The 19,469-nt window shown below is 39.3% G+C and overlaps 1 protein-coding gene across 1 annotated transcript in view; it reads left to right on the top strand.

Annotated features, from left to right (window-relative positions):
• Window positions 1-712: 712 nt before the first annotated feature.
• The window catches only part of LOC131970684 (metal transporter CNNM1-like), a 21,768-nt gene continuing 3,011 nt past the window's right edge, over window positions 713-19,469 (top strand). The window contains exons 1-9 of the mRNA XM_059332114.1: window positions 713-3,037; window positions 12,116-12,259; window positions 12,344-12,484; window positions 14,730-14,899; window positions 14,983-15,073; window positions 15,756-15,901; window positions 16,221-16,518; window positions 18,449-18,553; window positions 18,906-19,010. Of these exons, the coding sequence (XP_059188097.1) occupies window positions 1,594-3,037; window positions 12,116-12,259; window positions 12,344-12,484; window positions 14,730-14,899; window positions 14,983-15,073; window positions 15,756-15,901; window positions 16,221-16,518; window positions 18,449-18,553; window positions 18,906-19,010 (2,644 nt within the window). The 5' untranslated portion in view covers window positions 713-1,593. The remainder of the gene's footprint in view (window positions 3,038-12,115; window positions 12,260-12,343; window positions 12,485-14,729; window positions 14,900-14,982; window positions 15,074-15,755; window positions 15,902-16,220; window positions 16,519-18,448; window positions 18,554-18,905; window positions 19,011-19,469) is intronic.

The raw sequence follows: 19,469 nt of genomic DNA, 5'->3' as shown, positions 1-19,469 counted from the left end.
GTTTTAGGAGTCACATGCAGTTTTTCACTAATGGATTTTTATATGTCATTACTTTGGGGTGATTTTCAGTTTAAATATAAATGTTAAATCACAAAGTAAGAGAACGTTAGGATAAGAATATAAAAGTGTTCTTGCATGATGCCAGTTGTGCATGATGCTCACAGCTTGCACTGCATCCTCCTCTCTGACATCACCACCACACAGTCAAGCTCCACTGTTTTGTTTGTTTGTTTCTGGTGGGAAGCCTGAAATCAGAAGAGAGAGGAGGTGGTTACAGCAGCAAATTTATGCCTATAGGTTTGGAATGAGATGTCAGTGTCCACATTCTTGTGACAATGTTTATATTGCAAGTGTATCCAGTAATAACATGTTTTGGACCACACATTTTTATCAATTCATGCACAGAAATCTTGAGAGAGAAACAGATGAAACATTGAGGGAGAAGCAGTGGTTGAAAGAAGTATTCAGATCCTTTACTTCAGTAAAAGTACTAATACCACACTGTGAATGTACTCAGGGCTCAAAATATTATTTATTTTATTTATTTATTTATGAACTATTGATAAAACCATTAGTTTGTAATGAGTGCATTATAACAGCAGTATGGCAGTCAAAATATCAGTGTTGACCACCTTCACTTTAGAAATAAAGGAGCAATAATATGGAAAATTTGATTTAAAAAATGCTATAAAGTAGGTTAGAGTTAGATAACTATGCTGTTAATTTTTTTTTATAAAAAATGAAAAAAAAAGTTATTTTCCAGAGCAATAAGTGCAACTGCTACAGAAAGTAAATTACTTTTATTACATATATTAACCATAAAATAAAAGTTGAAATCTGTAAAAGGCAACTTTCTGTTCTAATAGTAAAACTTGCTGTCATATTAAAGTAAAAATAACCCTTTAGTTATTCTGAAGATATTGGGGGTTTTGTACACAGGTTTATATCTAATTTTAACAAAAGAATCTGTAAAATTACTTACGGTTGTTTACTGTTATTTGACGGTAAGTGTTTGTCAACTTTTGCTGCCATTGTTTACCTAATATATATTTGTACTTTACTGTCTAGGCTATAACCTAACTAGGGACGCTTCAATGAGTAACAGCAATACAATTAATTACTATTACAACCATTGTTATCTTCGTAAAAAAAATTACTATTATTAGCCTATTTAATATGATCCAGTCATTGACGGTCACACAATAGAAATCGTTTACAAGTGAGCCCAAAAGAGTCATAAAACACAAAGAAAATCACTGCAAATCAGTGATTTAGCTCAATAAATAAAACATAAACTCCTGGATTATTATTTTTGTTATTATTATTATTATTATTATTATTATTATTATTATTATTATTATTATTATTATTATTCTACAGTCATTTGTCATGGTGGTGAGCTCGAGGCTATTATTGGAAAGTTACGTCACGGCACAGTGGAGCGCGCCTCTCCCTGTCAGTGCAACAGAACATCATAATCAGCGCTGGTCGCGGAGATCTGCTGGTCCCTCCTTCTCCCATATGGACCGGAACCACGCAGCGCCACCACGTGACCCCGGAGCTCTGGACTGAACGAGCACCTCACACCGCATCATGGCTGCGGAGGATGCGGCCGCGCGGTCCCGAACCGGAGCCCTGCTCTGCTCCCGCGGGGCTCCGCTCTCTCCTTCCCGCCTGCTGCTGCTCTCCTTCGCCGCCTGCTCTCTGCTCCCCGCCCCGGCGCTCGGCTTGCTCGGCTTTCGGCCGGAGGAAACCGGAGCGGAGCTGTCCGTGGCGGACGGGGTGCTGAAAACCACCGAGGGGACCCGCTTCATGCTGCGGGTTTATTACTCCACCTCCCCGCAGAGGCTCAACCGCACCGCGGCGAGTCGCGCCAACAACGCCGCGCCCTGGATCGCGTTCATCGAGGAGCCAACTCCCGGACGGGAGGGACAAGTTCACCCGAAGCGGAACATGTGCATGGACAAGACCGCCAGGACGTCCGACATCGAGGTTTTAGGATCTTTCAAGTCTGCCTCCAGTCAGAACTCGGTGCTGGTGGAGCTGCTGGCCAAGGACCTACGGAGGGGGGAGAAGATCAAGTACTACTCCATGTGCGCCTTTGACGGCTCCAAGTGGGAACACTACCGGACGAGGGATTTCTGGGTGGCCGTGGTGGAGCGCTCGGCTGTCCCGGAGCTCTGGCTGCAGGTGCTGGTGTCCGTGTTGCTGCTCGGGCTGTCGGCTCTGTTCAGCGGGCTGAACCTGAGCCTGCTGGCGCTGGACCCGGTGGAGCTGCAGGTGCTCCAGAACAGCGGCACCGACAAGGAGCAGAACTACGCGCGGAAAATCGAGTCCGTTCGTCGACACGGCAACTACGTCCTGTGCACTCTGCTGCTGGGGACCGCGATCATTAACGCCTCGCTCGCCGTGTGGATGTGCCAGATCCTGGGCATGACCTGGCTCTCCACGGTCATCTGCGCCTTCGGCATCTTTTTCATCGGGGAAATCCTCCCACACTCGGTGGCGTCGCGCCACGGTCTGGCCATCGCCTCCAAAACCATATGGGTGACGCGGCTGCTGATGGTGCTCTCCTTTCCCATCTCCTACCCCATCAGCAAGCTGCTGGACCTCATCCTCAACCAGGAGATCTCAAACTTTTACACCAGGGAGAAACTCCTGGAGGTGCTGCGCGTCACAGACCCGTACCACGACCTGGTCAAAGAGGAGCTCAACATCATCCAGGGCGCACTGGAGCTGCGCACCAAGACCGTGGAGGACGTCCTGACGCCGCTGACGGACTGCTTCATGCTGTCCTCGGACGTGGTTCTGGACTTCAACACCATGTCTGACATGATGCAGAGCGGCTACACGAGGATACCGGTGTATGAGAACGAGCGGTCCAACATCGTGGACATCCTGTTCGTGAAGGACCTGGCCTTCGTGGACCCGGACGACTGCACCCCGCTGAAGACCATCACCCAGTTCTACAAACACCCGCTGCACTGCGTCTTCAACGACACCAAGCTGGACGCCATGCTGGAGGAGTTCAAGAAAGGTGATGAGGGCAAGTGTGTGTGTGTGTGTGTGTGTGTGTGTGTTCACAGACTTGTTCACCAGTGGTGGAATGTAACTAAGTGCATTTACACAAGTACAGTACTTTTAAGTATAATTTTGAGGTTCATGTGCTTTTCCATTTATGTAACTTTATAATTCTACTCCACTACATTTTCAGTCATTTATGTACTTTTTCACTCCACTACATTTAGCTGACAGCTTTAGTTTCTTTTCGGGTCAAAATTTAACATGAATAAAGTGATAGATTTAACACATGACAGTATATTAATTAGTCAAAATTAGTCCTACATTAACAGTAAAATGCTGCTTACATAAATTCATCAATAATAATAATCTAATAATATATTTGGAATATATAAAAACTTGAGTGGGACTTTTACTTTTCGTGGAGTGATTCTGCAGTGTGGTCAAATCTTCTAAAAGTTCATGCAAAATTATAAATACAGTGTATTAAATTGCATACAAAATACAAAATAGTAAAAGTTGCAAGTTATGTGATTATCCAGATGTTATATTATTTGTGCATTATTTACCAATCCCAAATCACACTGTGCACATATGTATATGTAGAGATATAATATTTGGTTCTGGTAATGCTACTGAATGTGTACTTATACTGATTATGAGATAACTTATTATTTCCCCCACTCATCTGATGGGTGTTTAGTTACCATGGTAACCTCTGGATAAGGAGTACTACAGGGGGAGAGAAAGTTCCACTCATCTTGTTTATCCTGATCTTAATGTCATGACTAAATACTTCAGTGCCAGATTAACATTATTGATCAGAACTGGTCTCAGTGAGCTAAACGAAGAGAGAAAGACTAAAAACAACTCACTCATAAAGAATACATAAAACAAAGTACTAAAAAGATGTCACTATCCATAAAATAATCATAAAAGCATAAATCAAATGTGTCAAATAAAATCTAACACCAAAGATAAAACACGAGCATCGAGTGAATCTCAAACGACCCACTATTAAAGGGCTTTAAGTGCTTTTTTAAAAAGTATCTGTTCACCTGCAAAATATTTAGCACGGCAAGCCTATAATCTATACATTATCACTGTTTGGTGACGACCTCACACCTCCCTCGTCTGTTCAACACTGATGTGGGTGGTCAGGATGAAGACACTATCAAATTTGCAGAAGAAACCAAATTGTACTGAAAACATGCAGTTATTTTCTATGGACTTTCATATCTGGAGATGTGGGTTTGCCACCTGACAGTGATGACATGTTCCAATGATCACCTGCTGAAACAGCTCAAACACACATCATGCATTACTGTAAAGGAGCCCTTTGATTGGCCAGAAGGTGTTTTGACGCCCACACAGCTCGCCTGATTACGGTCCATACACACAGTGAGATAAGTGAGAAGTTTGAGGAGTAAAACTGGTCATCTCTTTGGATTTATTATTCCACCACATTTCTCTTTCTGTTGTCAGCTTGTCTGGGACAGCTCAGTGTCAGGATGTAGAAACTTGAGGTGAAGTTTAGTGGAGGTCAAAAGTTTAAAGAAATTCTGAATTACTTACATGTTGATACATTTAATTGGGCCATCTCTTTTTTAAATTAGACCTGAGGGAAAAAAAACATGACTAGCCAAATCTTGTTTAACATGAAAACAATATTTTTCCTTAATTATGACAGGTTTTTTAGTGTTTCATATATCTTTGGAAACATATAGTCAGTATGAACATATTTTTAGAAGAAATGAAAAAGTATGAAGCAAAATAAACAAGCCAACAAAACAAAATTGCAAGGAGATGCTGGGAATACGCTGGGATAAAAACAACTTGGTTAGAGTGCAAAAAACATCACATTTATTGATTTCTCTATGTACGCTCAATTTGGGAAAAACATGTCCAGACACTGTTTATAGAAAACAAGATTCTGGCAGACAGCTTGTGCAGATTTAAGGAGGATGTGAGCGAACAGTTGCTGGTTTGAGTCCCTGGACTGGCATTACCTTCTCTAACCTTCCCCTGCTCCTTTAAGGCTGCTCAGGAGTCAGTGATTACGTATTGTGACTGTGTATCTGTGTAAAAAAAGAGCTGGAGAAGAAGTTTCAGTCTGCATTGCCCTCCCCTGCATCAGAAACAGAGAGAAAGTGAGTGTGTGTGCAGAGCTGCTGCAGCAGAGCAGCCTGGAGTCAGCTGGCCTCCCTGCCTTATTGAAGACTATAAAATGGGTGGGGTGCTCACCAGCCAATCACAAGCCTCGCTGCTCCTGCTTGCTGCTATCCTGCATGTTCAGAGACCCTGCATAGTCAGCGTTTTCTGTTTGTTTTTTTATCTGCTGGAGTTAGTGGTGAGGACAGGAAGAGACGGAGGTAAACAGAGAAGGACACCTTGACCGCTTCTGTTTACAGCAGACAAAAGACAGTTCATATATTTACACTTACAAAATCTTTTTATATTATAAGCACTGAGTGAAAATCTAGTGTCATGCAAATGCCATATTTTCAAGATAATCCTTGATTTAGCTTGATTGCATGGCATATTTTGAAAATGCATCAAAACATCTTTGCAAATGATTAACAAATACAAAGATACAAGTCCACAATTTGAGCTGCATAATATGTTTTATTATTATGCAGCTGTCCAGAACGATATACACACATTCTTATGACTTTAACCTCCATATGTGTGTATCTGTGTGTGTTAATGGAGTATTTTGTACAAAACCAGATGCCATCAGAGTTGTATGATGAACAAAAAATATGATTTATGTGTCACTGTGCCACAAAGGGATCTGTATGAGATCATCTACACAGACGAGAGGATTATAAACAACATCTTTCCTTCTGTCTGTCTCTCCCTCTCTCTCTCCCTCTCTCTCTCTCTCTCTCTCTCTTCTGGCACTGCGGCAGAACAAACGCAGGTTCTCTGCTCTTGATGCTGCTAGGGAGAGCTCTGGGGACAAAAACACACTAAAACGTACACAAACAGCTGTGCAGTACTTTAGCATTTAGTAAATTTACAACACATCTACAGTTACACAACCCTCTTTGATGTGTTCAGCGTTATCACTTCTGTGGGTCTGAACGCATCCCACAAACAGCTTCAGGCCAACAGTGGCATGCTTCGAAACATTAATCAGTTTATTTGCTCTGATCTGTTTCTGATTGAGAACTGATTTACATTTACAGCTGGTTGTTCTCTGTCTTATTACAGCCCAACCTCTATAATCTGTGTGCAATTAACACGACTTAACACATTTAAATAACACGACTTAACACATTTAAATTACGTGTAATGCATACACTTAAATCCAATTTTGCTTGCATATGATACGCCAATCCTTCCCTATGTTTACGTTTTGTGTTATTGGTGCCCTCTAGGGGCTATAGTTATGATGAATAATGCAGAGGTGGAATATTAAGCACAAAAGTTGCAGTTAAGGAGGCAGGAGGGTCAAACAAACCCCAGACCTTCATCCAGGAGAACAGCGTTGGTGTTTCATCCCAAGTGTTTCAAACATTACTTAACTTCCTGCATCACGTTTTGCTAAATATGTCACATCCAGTAGTCACGTCATGCTCGTAACTACTTCACTTCCAGCATTTACATCATTTATTTAATGTTTAAACTGTCTTTTAGAGCCTTTGCCCTAAAGTGCTTCTTGCTTCCGACATTTCAACCTTTTCACATCACCGATCGTTATGTTTATGTATAATGAAGTTTCGACGCCCTGGAACCGGTGTGGTTGCTATTTTTTGGCTCCTGTGCATATCCTGTGCATGCAAAAGGCGTATGCATTGCACAAATTTGAAAGTGCAAAGTTGTGTCATTGTACGCAAATTGAATAGACCGGCCAAGGACCTTATGTTTTTAGTGTGCTGTTTGTCAGCAGGATTACAGAAAAACTACTTCCCTGATTTTCATGAAACTTTGTGGAAGGGTGCAGCATTGTTCGAGGAAGAACATGTTCAATTTTGGAGTAGATCTGAAGTCATCACTTTCATTTGCATTGTAAAGAAAGGACAATTGTTGCTGCATTCACGTTGTTTTGGAATAATCGGAAAAACATTTTTTATGGCTCACATGATCAGTTTCTATCATGGAAATACTGGAAACAGCTGTTAATATATGTTTAAGGGCTCTGAGCAATAATATATATATATATATATTTGTGGCATCCAAGTTGTTTCCCCATTACAACTTAAAGCTCATGACACACCAAAGTCTTCCCAACTCTTGAAATGTGACCTTTGGAGAGTTGAAACATTTTATTATTCATATTTGCAAGCTTGAAAGTCTAAATCTGTCTCTGTGGATCACCTGTTTTCAGCTTGTAAATAATAATACAATTCTATACAGTCTCATAATAAGCCAATCTTCAGATCTATGCATGCACAAAGAGCTCATTAGCTGCAGCAGAATTCACTGGAAGGATAGAAGAAGCAGAATCTGCAAAATAAATCACGTTGTTGCCTGCCAAGAGTTAGTAAACCACAGATTTCACTACATGCAAAGGCACTGCAGAGGTGGAACAGAGACTGGTGAGACCACAGAGGGATTTTTTGGCCTGAATGCTAAGCAGTATGTCTGGCACAAATGACACCAGCCAAGTTTACACCTTCCCCGCTGTGAACAACGGCAGCAGTAGCATGCCGGTACAGAGAGCCATCGCTGTGCCAGGGGAAGCTTGGTTACACAGATGGGAAGCTGAACGGCGAACATTACACACTAATGCTGGACCAGGGTCTGCAGCCCTCTGCCAGCAAGCTCAAAGTAGAGAAATGTGTCTTCTAATGCCGAGCCAGAAGACACTGCGACTGCAGCATTAGCTTCAAAATTAAGATAAGGAAAGTCTCAGTGTGCTTAAATTAAAGCTTTAGTCACATTAAAGATCTGTGGTACGGCCTCAAACTCTCTGTCCAAATAAATAATAAGAAAGCAATAATATTTCACCATGCTATCTCCTAAAGAAGCATAATCTTCTCAGTTTTTGACAATTTCACAGATTATTCTAGCTTCACACTTACAGCACATTTTACCCTTAATAATGTGGACCTGCTACAAGGAAGGTGGGGCTTTATTTAACCATTTTTTCCCACTGACAGAGATTAATTTCTATGATATATTACTGCCCTTTTACTGCCATGTATCCACACGACACAAGCCTTCACTTTCTCGCTCTGACTCCTCTCCTCTCTCTGTCCTTGTCACTATACTGTCTCCCAAGAGGCAGGAGTATAAAATATTCAGTGTGCTGTATTTACAGTCTGTCTCCCTGCCATCTGTTCTCTGTATTCATGTCACTGTTTTTGGTAGTTTGAGCTCTTATTCTGAAAAAAACAAGTGCATCCAAAGTAATTTAAAGCATATAAATGAGCGAGCAGGTTGTCTGAAATCCTTCCTGGTCCGTGGCACCTTTTCTAAAATAATTTTAGAATTCAGTCAAATCTGTTGCTTACTGAGTTCAACCTCTGAGTTCCCTGAAGGTCACACATTTGCTTCCTGACGTGGGACACAGTGTGAAAGGAACACAGAGGAGTTCTGTAAGAAGTAGCCTTTCTAATAAGTGCATTTAAAGCTTTATTTTTACATTTTCAAAGAGTATATAAATATCTACAACCACAGCCGTAAAGTCGCCTTCTTTATGTGTGTGTGTGTCACTTTCCTATCTAATCTGAGGAGCCAGAAGAACAAGTTTGCAGGAGAGTTGGTTAATCTGTCACAGGTAGAATTATTTGGTCTGAACGCCTGTTCGAGTGGGACACTGTAAAAAAAAAAAAGGTGTTTTCCAGAAAGGTACTGTATTATTCTACATGGGTTTTCTTGTTCTCTCTACATTAAGTGCAAATGCCATTAAAAAAAAAGAAAGAAAAAAATACCTTTATTACAAAAATAACCCATACAATAAAAGTTGAAATCTGTAAATCAATATAATATAATATTAATATGATTTTTTTTTTACAGTATTATTAAATTGCTTAATGGTCTTGAATGTTAAATTACAGTGAATTCAACATAAAAATAATGACAATTCAGGCAACTTTCTGTTTTTTTGCAGTAAAACTGTAAAAAAAAAAATTCTGGCAGCAAAAGTTTCTGAGCAATGATCATTATATTAAAGTTTTTTTAAATGCTATTAAACAGATAGATATTCATACATTTATATATCTATATATTAAATAAAGGTGTTTACTGTATATTATCCCTATTTTTAAAGAAAGTATTTGTAGAATAATTTTACAGTTGTTTACAGTGATTTGATGGTAAGCATTTGGCAACTTTTTACGTTTTTTTATACAATGTAGGTCCAAACTAGCTGCAAAGTGCTTTGGATTGAGATGATATTTCTATTACTCAGATATAAGGAGTATATTTGTTGAGTGGACCTTCCAATCCGAAAACTTGTTTTGGAGAAAATCAAGGAGATTAGATAAGTTTTGGAGGTCAAACAAATGCTAGAAGGAAGAAGAAGCGTGAGGAAAAGAAACTTGTGCAGAATACAGAGAGAAAGAGCATGTAACACATTAGCTGTAAGTGCTCTCTCCTCTCCCTCTTTCAGACTATTTTGTATGTAAGGCTGACCTATTTAGCTGAATGCAGTTCTGCCAGAATACCGTGCATTTGTGTGTGTGTGTGTGTGTGTGTGTGTGTGTGTGTGTGTGTGTGTGTGTGTTTGTGTGAGAGGTAGTATTTGGCAGGCAGGGAGTGTAGGAGCAGAGAGAGAATCTCAGTAGGGAAGTTGATTTAGAGCCAGATTGTTTGAGGAGGAGCTACAAACAACGATTCACTCTGTTTTCTGTCAGTGTATGTACTTTGTGTATGTAATTCATATGTGTGGGTGTGTGTGTGTGTGGGTGTGTGTGTGTGTGGGTGTGTGTGTGTGTCTGTGTGTGTCTGTGGCATATTTCTGTATATTTGTTTGTGCGTCTAACTGACAGTTAAGTTGTGAATGCAACAGTGAGATGTGTGACGCAACACAAAACACAACTGCTGCAGAGGCTCGTTAGCTGGTAATACGCACTTTGGCATCAGATACACACACACACACACACACACACACACACACACACACTCACACACACACACACACACACACACACAACCCTTTTTGTTCTTTCTGGGCTTAGTCATTAGCTGACTAATAAAAGCTAATTTTGGTCTTATTTGACTAGATTTTCTTTAGTCGATTAGTCATTTTTTATGCTTTTTATGCAACTTACTGTATCTCCAAAAAGCATGAGCTAATTTTGGGTAAACACAACTTAAGGTGTTGCTTTTTCATGACTCTATGTGGAGAAACTTTGTCGATTAAAATCATACAAGAAAAAAGAAGAATATCTGTTTTCACAGACAGTCCTGCCTTCATTTAAAGATCCACTCATCCTAAATTAAATTAAATCCCATTTGGCCTGTCTGTTGTATTTCCTTCTTCTGTAAAAGACTCTGCTCCTTTCACCCAGCAGTGCACAGATTATTAATTACTCCATTTATTTTTGGAAACGCCCCAAGATTTCACCTCCACAACACACACTCATCGTGATGGAGGTAAACACACTCAGCACTGTATCCATGTGACGGACTGTGTTTGTGTGTGTTTTGTACTGAATCCTGCCGCTGTTACACCCACTCCATTTAGCTCCTGCTGCTGCTCCACTTACAAAGCATCAGAGAGAAGAGCTCCCACTCAGCGTGAGTCATACATTCATGTGAGAAGATGCAGCATTACTCAGATCTAATCCCAAATCTACATTTATAATCTTATTTACTCGACAATATGCAGCAACTGCATCCTGGTTTCCATTTCTTCTAATGAATTAGATGTTGTTCTTTGATTTATTGTAAGTGGCTCTGACCCTTTCTGAGTTAAATAACTAACTGATTACCTAAGTAATTATTACTGCCAAGACATCAGCACCTTCAATAAAAGACTTTACAGCAACTTGTGAAAATGACATTTCATTTATTGATGATTTTAAATATCAGTGAAATACCAGTCAGACATTTTTTTAATTTACAGTAAAACAGCTGCACATCTGTGTTTTTGTTGTTAATGATGTGTTTTGTTCTACAATTTGATATATTTACATGCATTCAGGGGTTTTCTTGTTGTTTTCTACAATGCAAAGTTTCACGTGCAAATGCCATAAAAAAGGAAATTACCTTTATTACAAATATTAACCATACAATTAAATTAGAAGTCTGAAAAATGTATATAATGGAACATTATAGTTTTTTTTTGTATTATTAAACTCGTAATGGGCTTGAATGTTAAATCACAGTGAATTCTATGTAAAAATAATGTAAAAAAAAAAGAAAAATACTCATCATATTGCTGAATGTAAAATTAAGTAAACTTTCTGTTTTCTTCCAGTAAAACTTTGAAAAAAATGTTAAAAGAAGTCATTAAAAAAAATAAAAACTTAAAAGTTGCCTCACACTGTCATATTAAAGTATTAAAATATTAATAGTAAATACAGATATTTACTTTACATTATCTGTATTTTCAAAGACATTCTCTGTAAAATAATACATTTAGAACAGAACTTGAAATTTAATGTAAAAAAATGTTTTAAAGAAATTGTAAAAAAAAAAAAAAAAGTCTGGCAGCAAAAGACAGCTACATAAGTTATATATATATATATATATATATATATATATATATATATATACTGTATATATATATATATATATATATATACTGTATATATATATATATATATATATATATATATATATACATTTAATTTGATTTAATGCATATAGTCCCTATTTTTAAAGAAATGATGTGTAAAATAACTTTACTGTTGTTTACAGGTATTTGGCGCTTGGTAACTTTTGCTACCAGACTTTTTACCTTTTTATATATATATATAATATATATATATATATATATATATAATATATATATATATATATATATATATATATATATATATATATATATATACATATATGATTTATGATATTTCAGCTACTCTGATATTACCAATATAAGGTTATTGCTCAGATATGAGGATTATATTCCTCGAGTGGACCTTCCAATCTAAAAACTTGTTTCCTTAATAACCGTGAGGATGTTTTTTTCCTCCAGGGAAGTCCCACCTGGCCATCGTGCAGCGGGTGAACAACGAGGGCGAGGGCGACCCTTTCTACGAGGTGATGGGCATCGTCACGCTGGAGGACGTCATCGAGGAAATCATCAAGTCAGAGATCCTGGACGAGACCGACCTCTACAGTACGTACGCATGCACACAGACATGTTTGGATATTTAGGTGTGATTTAAATACACTCATTCTGATTCTGTGGGTGTGTTCTCAGCTGACAATCGTACGAAGCGCCGTGTTTCTCACCACGAGCGGAAGCAACAGGACTTCTCCATCTTCAAACTGTCGGAGAACGAGATGAAAGTGAATATTTCTCCTCAGCTCCTCCTGGCAACTCACCGCTTCCTGTCCACAGGTAACTGCATCTACACAGGGAAGGAGAAACTAGGGGTATCATCCAATCTGAGGATATCTTTAGTTTACACATGAGGGTTAAGAATTAGGTTTAAATTAAGGCTTAAAGCCGGAGTTTAATGTGATTATAACGAGTTAGAGAATTACAATTTCTCCGAGGGGAAGTGATTCTCCCACATGGCTGATAACATCCACAAAACTCTTACAGTTTACATCCTCAGGCTTCATATCTCTTGCTGTTTTGGAGGATTCTGCATTAAAAAAAACTGTGGCAGAAAGTAACTAAGTACATATCCAAGTACTGTACTTAAGTATAATTTTGAGGTACTCTACTTGAGTATTTACATTTTATGTAACATTATACTTTTTCTCCACTACATTTAGCTGACAGCTTTAGTTACTTTACAGGTCAATATTTAATATAAAAAAACATGATTAAGTAGTTTAAATGAGCCCTGAGCTGTAAACAGCATTTACTGTTGTAAAATTTAATTGCATAAAAATAAAAACCCAACAACATATTTGGAATATATATCAAACAATCTGAGTGCTGCATAACAAGTACTTTTACCTTTAAGACTTTAAGTACATTTTGATGCAGTCATTTAACAGTGTAGTGTTAGTACTTTTACTTAAGTAAGGGATCTGAATACTTCTTCCACCACAGATGAATACAAGCTAAAAAAAACTGTGTTACAGAAATGGGCTCAGTGTTTCTGACTGAGACAGGGAAACTGCTGTTAGGATGCATTCTTTGTAATTCTGCATAGCATGTATCCATAAGTTATAAAGATAAGTTTGATACTTAGGAATGTGTATTTAAGGAACTAGACTTGTGTCGCTACTGACCACTGGAGTGAGATGTCAGCTATGACAGGTTGATTATATAAGCAGACCATATACAGGTGCATCTCAATTAGTTAGAATATGATGAAAAGTCCATTTCCAGTAGTTCAAGTCAAATAGCTCCAACCAAGTATTGAGTCATATAGATGGACATACTTTTCAGAGGCCAACATTTCTATATTAAACATACTTAAAATTAGTCTTTTGTAATATTACATAGTTTGAGACACTGAATTTTAGGTCTTCATTAAATGTAAGCTATAATCATTATAACTAGAAGAAATGAATATATTGAAATGTTTCATTCTGTGTGTAATGGGTCTATATAATGTTTATATAATGTTATTTCCACCTTTTGAATTGAATTACTTACATAAACTTTCTATGATTTTCTTATTTATTGAGATGCACCTTTATTATGTGTGTTGACAACTTTACCATGTAAGCACGATGTGAAGCAACTTTCAATGTACCCAAAATATCTGGCACTGAGCCACGACTGTATAAATTGCTTTAACGTCCTTGTACTTGTATTAATTCTGCTGCATGAGAGATGAATCCGATGTCACGTGCGTTAAATCACATGCATTGAACTCCACTTCTTCGACCACTTCCTCATTTAAACCACATCTAGGAAAACACTTCATACCAGGCGTTCCAGGGGTGGAAATGCACTGAAAGCTCTGTGCATAACAGAATGATGCATGGTGTGAGAGGGAGTAGGTGTAGAGGACATCACAGAGAGATTATGAATATTTACACCAAAATCCTGCATTCATCTTTTATTGCATCAGATTTTCTACAAAACTCTGGACTTTGAGTTTATGGTTATGTTCGCATTTACAGATTAAGTTAGGGTTAAATGTATAATAAATGTCCACACAAGAAGGGCAACAAAAAGAACCAGAAAAATGTAAAAACAAATCATTAAAAAAAAACAGTAAAAAGTACGGCAGCAAAAGAAAAACAATTATCGTCATATTAAAGTAAAAAAAACCCATTTAGCTATGAAACAGCTAAATATCATATATTTATATGTACTTTAAATACATATATTTAATGTATATGCCTGTTTATTAATATTAACAACATAATCCTGCATTCAGCTTTTATTGCGTCAGATTTCCTACAATACCTGGAATTTGAGGGTATGGTTATGTTCACATTTATAGCTAAAGTTGGGGTTAAATGTATAACAAATTTCAATACAAGAAGGGACAGAAACAGAATGAGTCTGAAGTAGAAACAGTAGAAACTAACCAAAACTTTAACTACTTTTTTTGAAAGGGACAAAGTGGTATTTAATATGATTATACTCACCCATTAGAGTCCTGAGTGGGAAGAAAATCCTCCTGATTGGTCCATAAGAGCCTTTTGTCTCTTCTCCTCTCTTCCATCAGAGGTGGAGCCCTTCAAACCAGCTCACATCTCGGAGAAGATCCTGCTGAGGCTGATCAAACACCCCAGCGTGGTGCAGGAGCTCAAGTTCGACGAGAGGAACAAGCGAGCGCAGCAGCACTTCCTGTTCCAGCGCAACAAACCGGTGGACTACTTCATCCTGGTCCTTCAGGTGCCTGCTTTTAATACTGCAACAAATATTAGAAATAAGATGTGAAACTGGTCGGCTCACCTGGTGTTTCTGTGTTTCGTCAGGGTCGAGTTGAGGTGGAGTTCGGCAAGGAGGCGCTAAAGTTTGAGAACGGAGCTTTTTCTTACTTTGGGGTTCCTTCCATCATGCCAGCAGGTATACACACACAGACAGACAGACAGACACGCATGAAAGCACGCACGCACGCACACACACTAACAATGACAAGCTGCTCCTTAACATCCAAATCAAACCTTCCTCTCCACCATATCAAACTAAACATCAAACTTATCCTGATTACAGAACAATAACTTATTCCCAATAAACCCATAAACTGAAAATTTAGTCCGAAAAGGTGCTTATTTTTAAGCTCAGAGTGGCTCAATTGTAGAAGTAAAGTACACAAATACCTACTGTACTGGGTTATAACCCCCTGGCATGTGTGGGGCCCTTGTGTGTGGAGATAGCATGTTCTTCCCATAACAGAGTGGGTTTTTTAAAGGTTTTTTTAAGCAGTTACAGATGAGGGATGCATTACAGACAGAGTGCAAATCAGCAGCACTCAACATCTCCAGAAATCTTCAGTTAAATTTCTCTGAACAGCTTGAAATATGTGAACATTTCCGAGCAGTTTAAGTGCCGAAAAAAAAATGAATGCGGCATTCATGGAGTGAAGTGACTAAAATGAATGGAAGCTTTCAGCTGAAATGGGCTTAGACCACCTTATATCAAGAAGGGCAGAATGAAGCAGCAGGCCTGAGCTCACTCATGATTAGATACGGTCTATAAAAAAGTGTTTAATAAAAGATTTAGAGGTTTCTTTTTTACTCCTGCACAGTGCACAGATCCCCGTCTCGCAGCAGTGGCTTGGACCGCTCTGAGTCCATGCTATATGGAGGGAGCATGGGCCAGCTGAACGGAGGGGGGAACGTCTACCTGCCGGACTACTCTGTCAGACAGCTTACGCATCTGCAGATCATCAAGGTAACCCCTGAAGGTCCCACAACCTCAGATGAGTCTCTATTTATGTATATATATATATATATAAAACTCCTGAAGACCCAGCTCTTCAGAGAGCATCTTCTCTCCTAGACCACATGATAAGTCTACTCCTCAAAGAATTGTCACTAGCACTAATAGCTCTTATTGCACTATACCTTGATTGTTTGCTTTTTACTCTTCCTGTAAGTCGCTTTGGATAAAAGCGTCTGCTAAATGACTAAATGTAAATGTAAATGTATTTGACAAGAGTGGAAAGAACTTCCACCATAACCCTTAATAAAACCCATAATCCTCTGCTCAGATCACCCGCAGCCACTACCAGAATGCTGTCACAGCGACCCGGATGGACAGCTCTCCTCAGACGCCCGATGCCGACGCCCGTCTTGCAGAAGGCACCACCCCGACCCCGGAGCCCCCGGCTGCAGAGCACGGCGCCACGCTGATGCCCCCTGACCACAGCACCACCTCCTCCACCACCACCGCCACCCTCATGCCCCCGCCCAGGGAGACTGGCCGGCCCAGCTCGGCCCGGTCCAGAGGACAGCAGTCCAGCGTCCCACACAGCACCTCGCTGCTCAACGAGAAGAACCGCATCGTCCGTAAGTGTGCTCGACTCCAGGAGCAGATTCACAGTCAAGGACCAACGATGCTGGTTCCCCTCGGAATAAGTTTCTCTGCATACTGAGAATAAATTGAGTTCAATAACCTCATTTAAACTGCAGATGCTTTCAAAAAGGCTGACGGAGACAGAGTCCGAGGAGAGATAAACAGACTGTCATACAGAGGAATGATTGAATATGAATGAGATAATAGAAAAACAGAAACAAAAAGAAAAGGCAGCAGGCTTGTTTGTTCTTATTAATGAATCCTGATGCGAAGCACTTTGAGTTTTTTGAGACTTTTGTTGGCTGGCTGAGAGATTTTTATTGGTTTTGGGTGCAGACTGTATGAAAGAAGTTGATGTAAACATGTTCTCGTCCAAAAATGGCCAAATTTTGGCCCCAAAAGATCAAGATGGCTATGGCCAAGAGGCCAAACTTGAGGCTTCAAAACTGTATTTTACACGTACCTATGGGTGTCTAAGAGCCAAACCACATGGCCACCAAACAGCAACTCTGTGGAATATTCCAAACTTTATGCTTCACAATTTATACCTCAGCAGAGTGAGTCATGCTGTGACTTTTTCCTTACTCAGAGAGCATGGAGGTGCGTTTGTTGAAGTGTTTGTACAGCCCTTTCGGGTTATGCTCACCCAGCGCACCTGTAACTCAGTCTCATTAAAAACAGGCTCCACCTGGTGGCACAGCTGCATACTACAGTAAATCATTTTCTGACAATTATGGCACGCAGTCAAATAAGTAAAAGCAATTAACTTACAACTGCTTAATAATTGACATCCCTACACATTGTTTTAAAGAGACTTGAAACTAGAGATTGAGACCATAAACTCATAATGAAAATGTTTACTGAGGAAATAAATTAAGGGAAAAGAAGGATCATTTTCCCATAGACTTCTATACAATCTGACCTTTATTGCAACCAGTACAGTCGCCCCCTACTGGCCAGTAAAAGAATGCAGATTTAAGGCCATTGCACATTGGCTTCACTTACAAGATTTGTAGGAGATTTATTGACAGTTTTTTGAAGAATATATACTGTATATTATGTGCATGTTACATATACAGGAGTGTGGATATTTGAAAGCAGCACAGATAACACCTGCAGACTTTTTCCCAACTGGATTTTTGTCAGAGTGTTTTATTATTACAAATAAGCTGATTGGTTGTATGTTTAGTATCATTCCATATGCACTACTTTGCAAAAACATAGTAAAAGTAAAAATATAATATAAATACTGTATATATAAGTAAATAATAGTGTTGAGTTCATGCAGACACTTGTCTCTTACAGCTGCATTTATTTTACTGCAGACTAGAACTTGAGTCAGTAATCTTTCTTTGAATGCACCACTGGGAGGGAGAACATAAACATGAATATCGATGCACCACTCTAGCTTAATTACTCTGTTCAAAGTGGTATGAAATGATGCTCCTTATGGAGGCCAACTGTGTTTGTGTGTTCACTACGAATGAACACTGATTGTAGTCAAGGACTGATTTCACTTTTTGCTGCTTACAAAAACAAAGGTAAAACCTGTAAACAGTTAAATTCACAGGTACAAATAAATGGGAACCAGTGGGAAAGAACAGATTATTTTTTCACAACAGCAACTGTAATACAATGATATATAATTTAAAACTTTGTTATATGACTAATATTGTTTTCAGGGGATTTGGATATTACAAAGTGCATATTTTTATAGTAGCATTTAGTTTTTTCTTGGCTTTAATCTAATGAAAACCAGTTCAAAGTCTCTCTGGTGGAAGACAGACTTTGAAAAATGGGTTTTAATCTGATAAAGGAAAAATATGTCCTATGTATTCTGATGTGTGTGTTTGTGTGTGTGTGTTTGTGTGTGTGTGTGTGTGTGTGTGTGTGTGTGTGTGTGTGTGTGTGTATCTGCTGCAGGCAGCAAGTCTGACGGCCAGAAGAGTCCCAGCGACTCCGTGTTTCTCAGGATGGATGAGATCCCTTACATCAGAGAGGACAGATCTGAGACAGATGCACACACTGGTACGCTGTCTACAGCTAAATGTGGCATAGTAGAAGTAAAATGGAAATACTCAAGTAAAGTACAAGTAGCTTAAAATTGTATTTAGGTACAGTACTTGAATAAATGTACTTAGTTACATTCCACCACTCATAACAATACATGGTAGAAATGTTTTAATGTAGAGGACTTTTCAAATTAATTAAAATCTCGTCTTGAGCAGTTGTAGACATTTCCAGACTTCAGCTGACATGACGTCTTTAGCTTCATCTTAAAGACTTTTGCAGGACTTTAATGTCTCCTCCAGCAGAGACCAAAGCTGCTCATCATTGAAAGGGCCATGACTGTCTCCCTCTCTCTCTCTCTCTCTGTCAGACATGGCCTCTGTTCCCATAGAGACGGACACGTCTCCTTTCATCAGTAGCCTGTCTCTGAGCGGCTCGGAGGACACACTGGGCAAGAAACTCCTGCTCAAACTCAGTAAGTCTCACACTCACACACACACACACACACACACACACACACACACACAAACCACTCATTCATCAGCCTCTCTCTCTCTCTCTCTCTCTCTCTCTCTCTCTCTCTCTCTCTCTCTCTCTCTCTGCCTGTTTTGCTTTGATTAACATGCAAACTCAACACACACTCAGCTGCCCTGTTCACATCCGGCCTCCCACTTAAAGCTGGAATGTGGGACTTTAACATATAAATGAACGTTCAATGACATTCAAGGCTTTTGCCAAACAGGTTCACACAAAGCTGATTGAGCCTGTCGCCACCAGGGAGAGAACACCAGAGTCGTGCTGTCTGTGGCATCTTTCCCGCGCTGGAACACTGGAAAGCTTCCGGAGTGGATGCTAAAAAAGAAACTCGGCCAAAAGTGCACATGAACAATGTTTGTTCATTGCTCTCCCAACCAGATGGGGGAGGCAAAAGCTC

Source organism: Centropristis striata, chromosome 1, assembly GCF_030273125.1.
Source record: "Centropristis striata isolate RG_2023a ecotype Rhode Island chromosome 1, C.striata_1.0, whole genome shotgun sequence".
NCBI classification, from domain to species: Eukaryota; Metazoa; Chordata; class Actinopteri; order Perciformes; family Serranidae; genus Centropristis; species Centropristis striata.
This window is presented reverse-complemented; position numbering and strand designations above follow the sequence as displayed.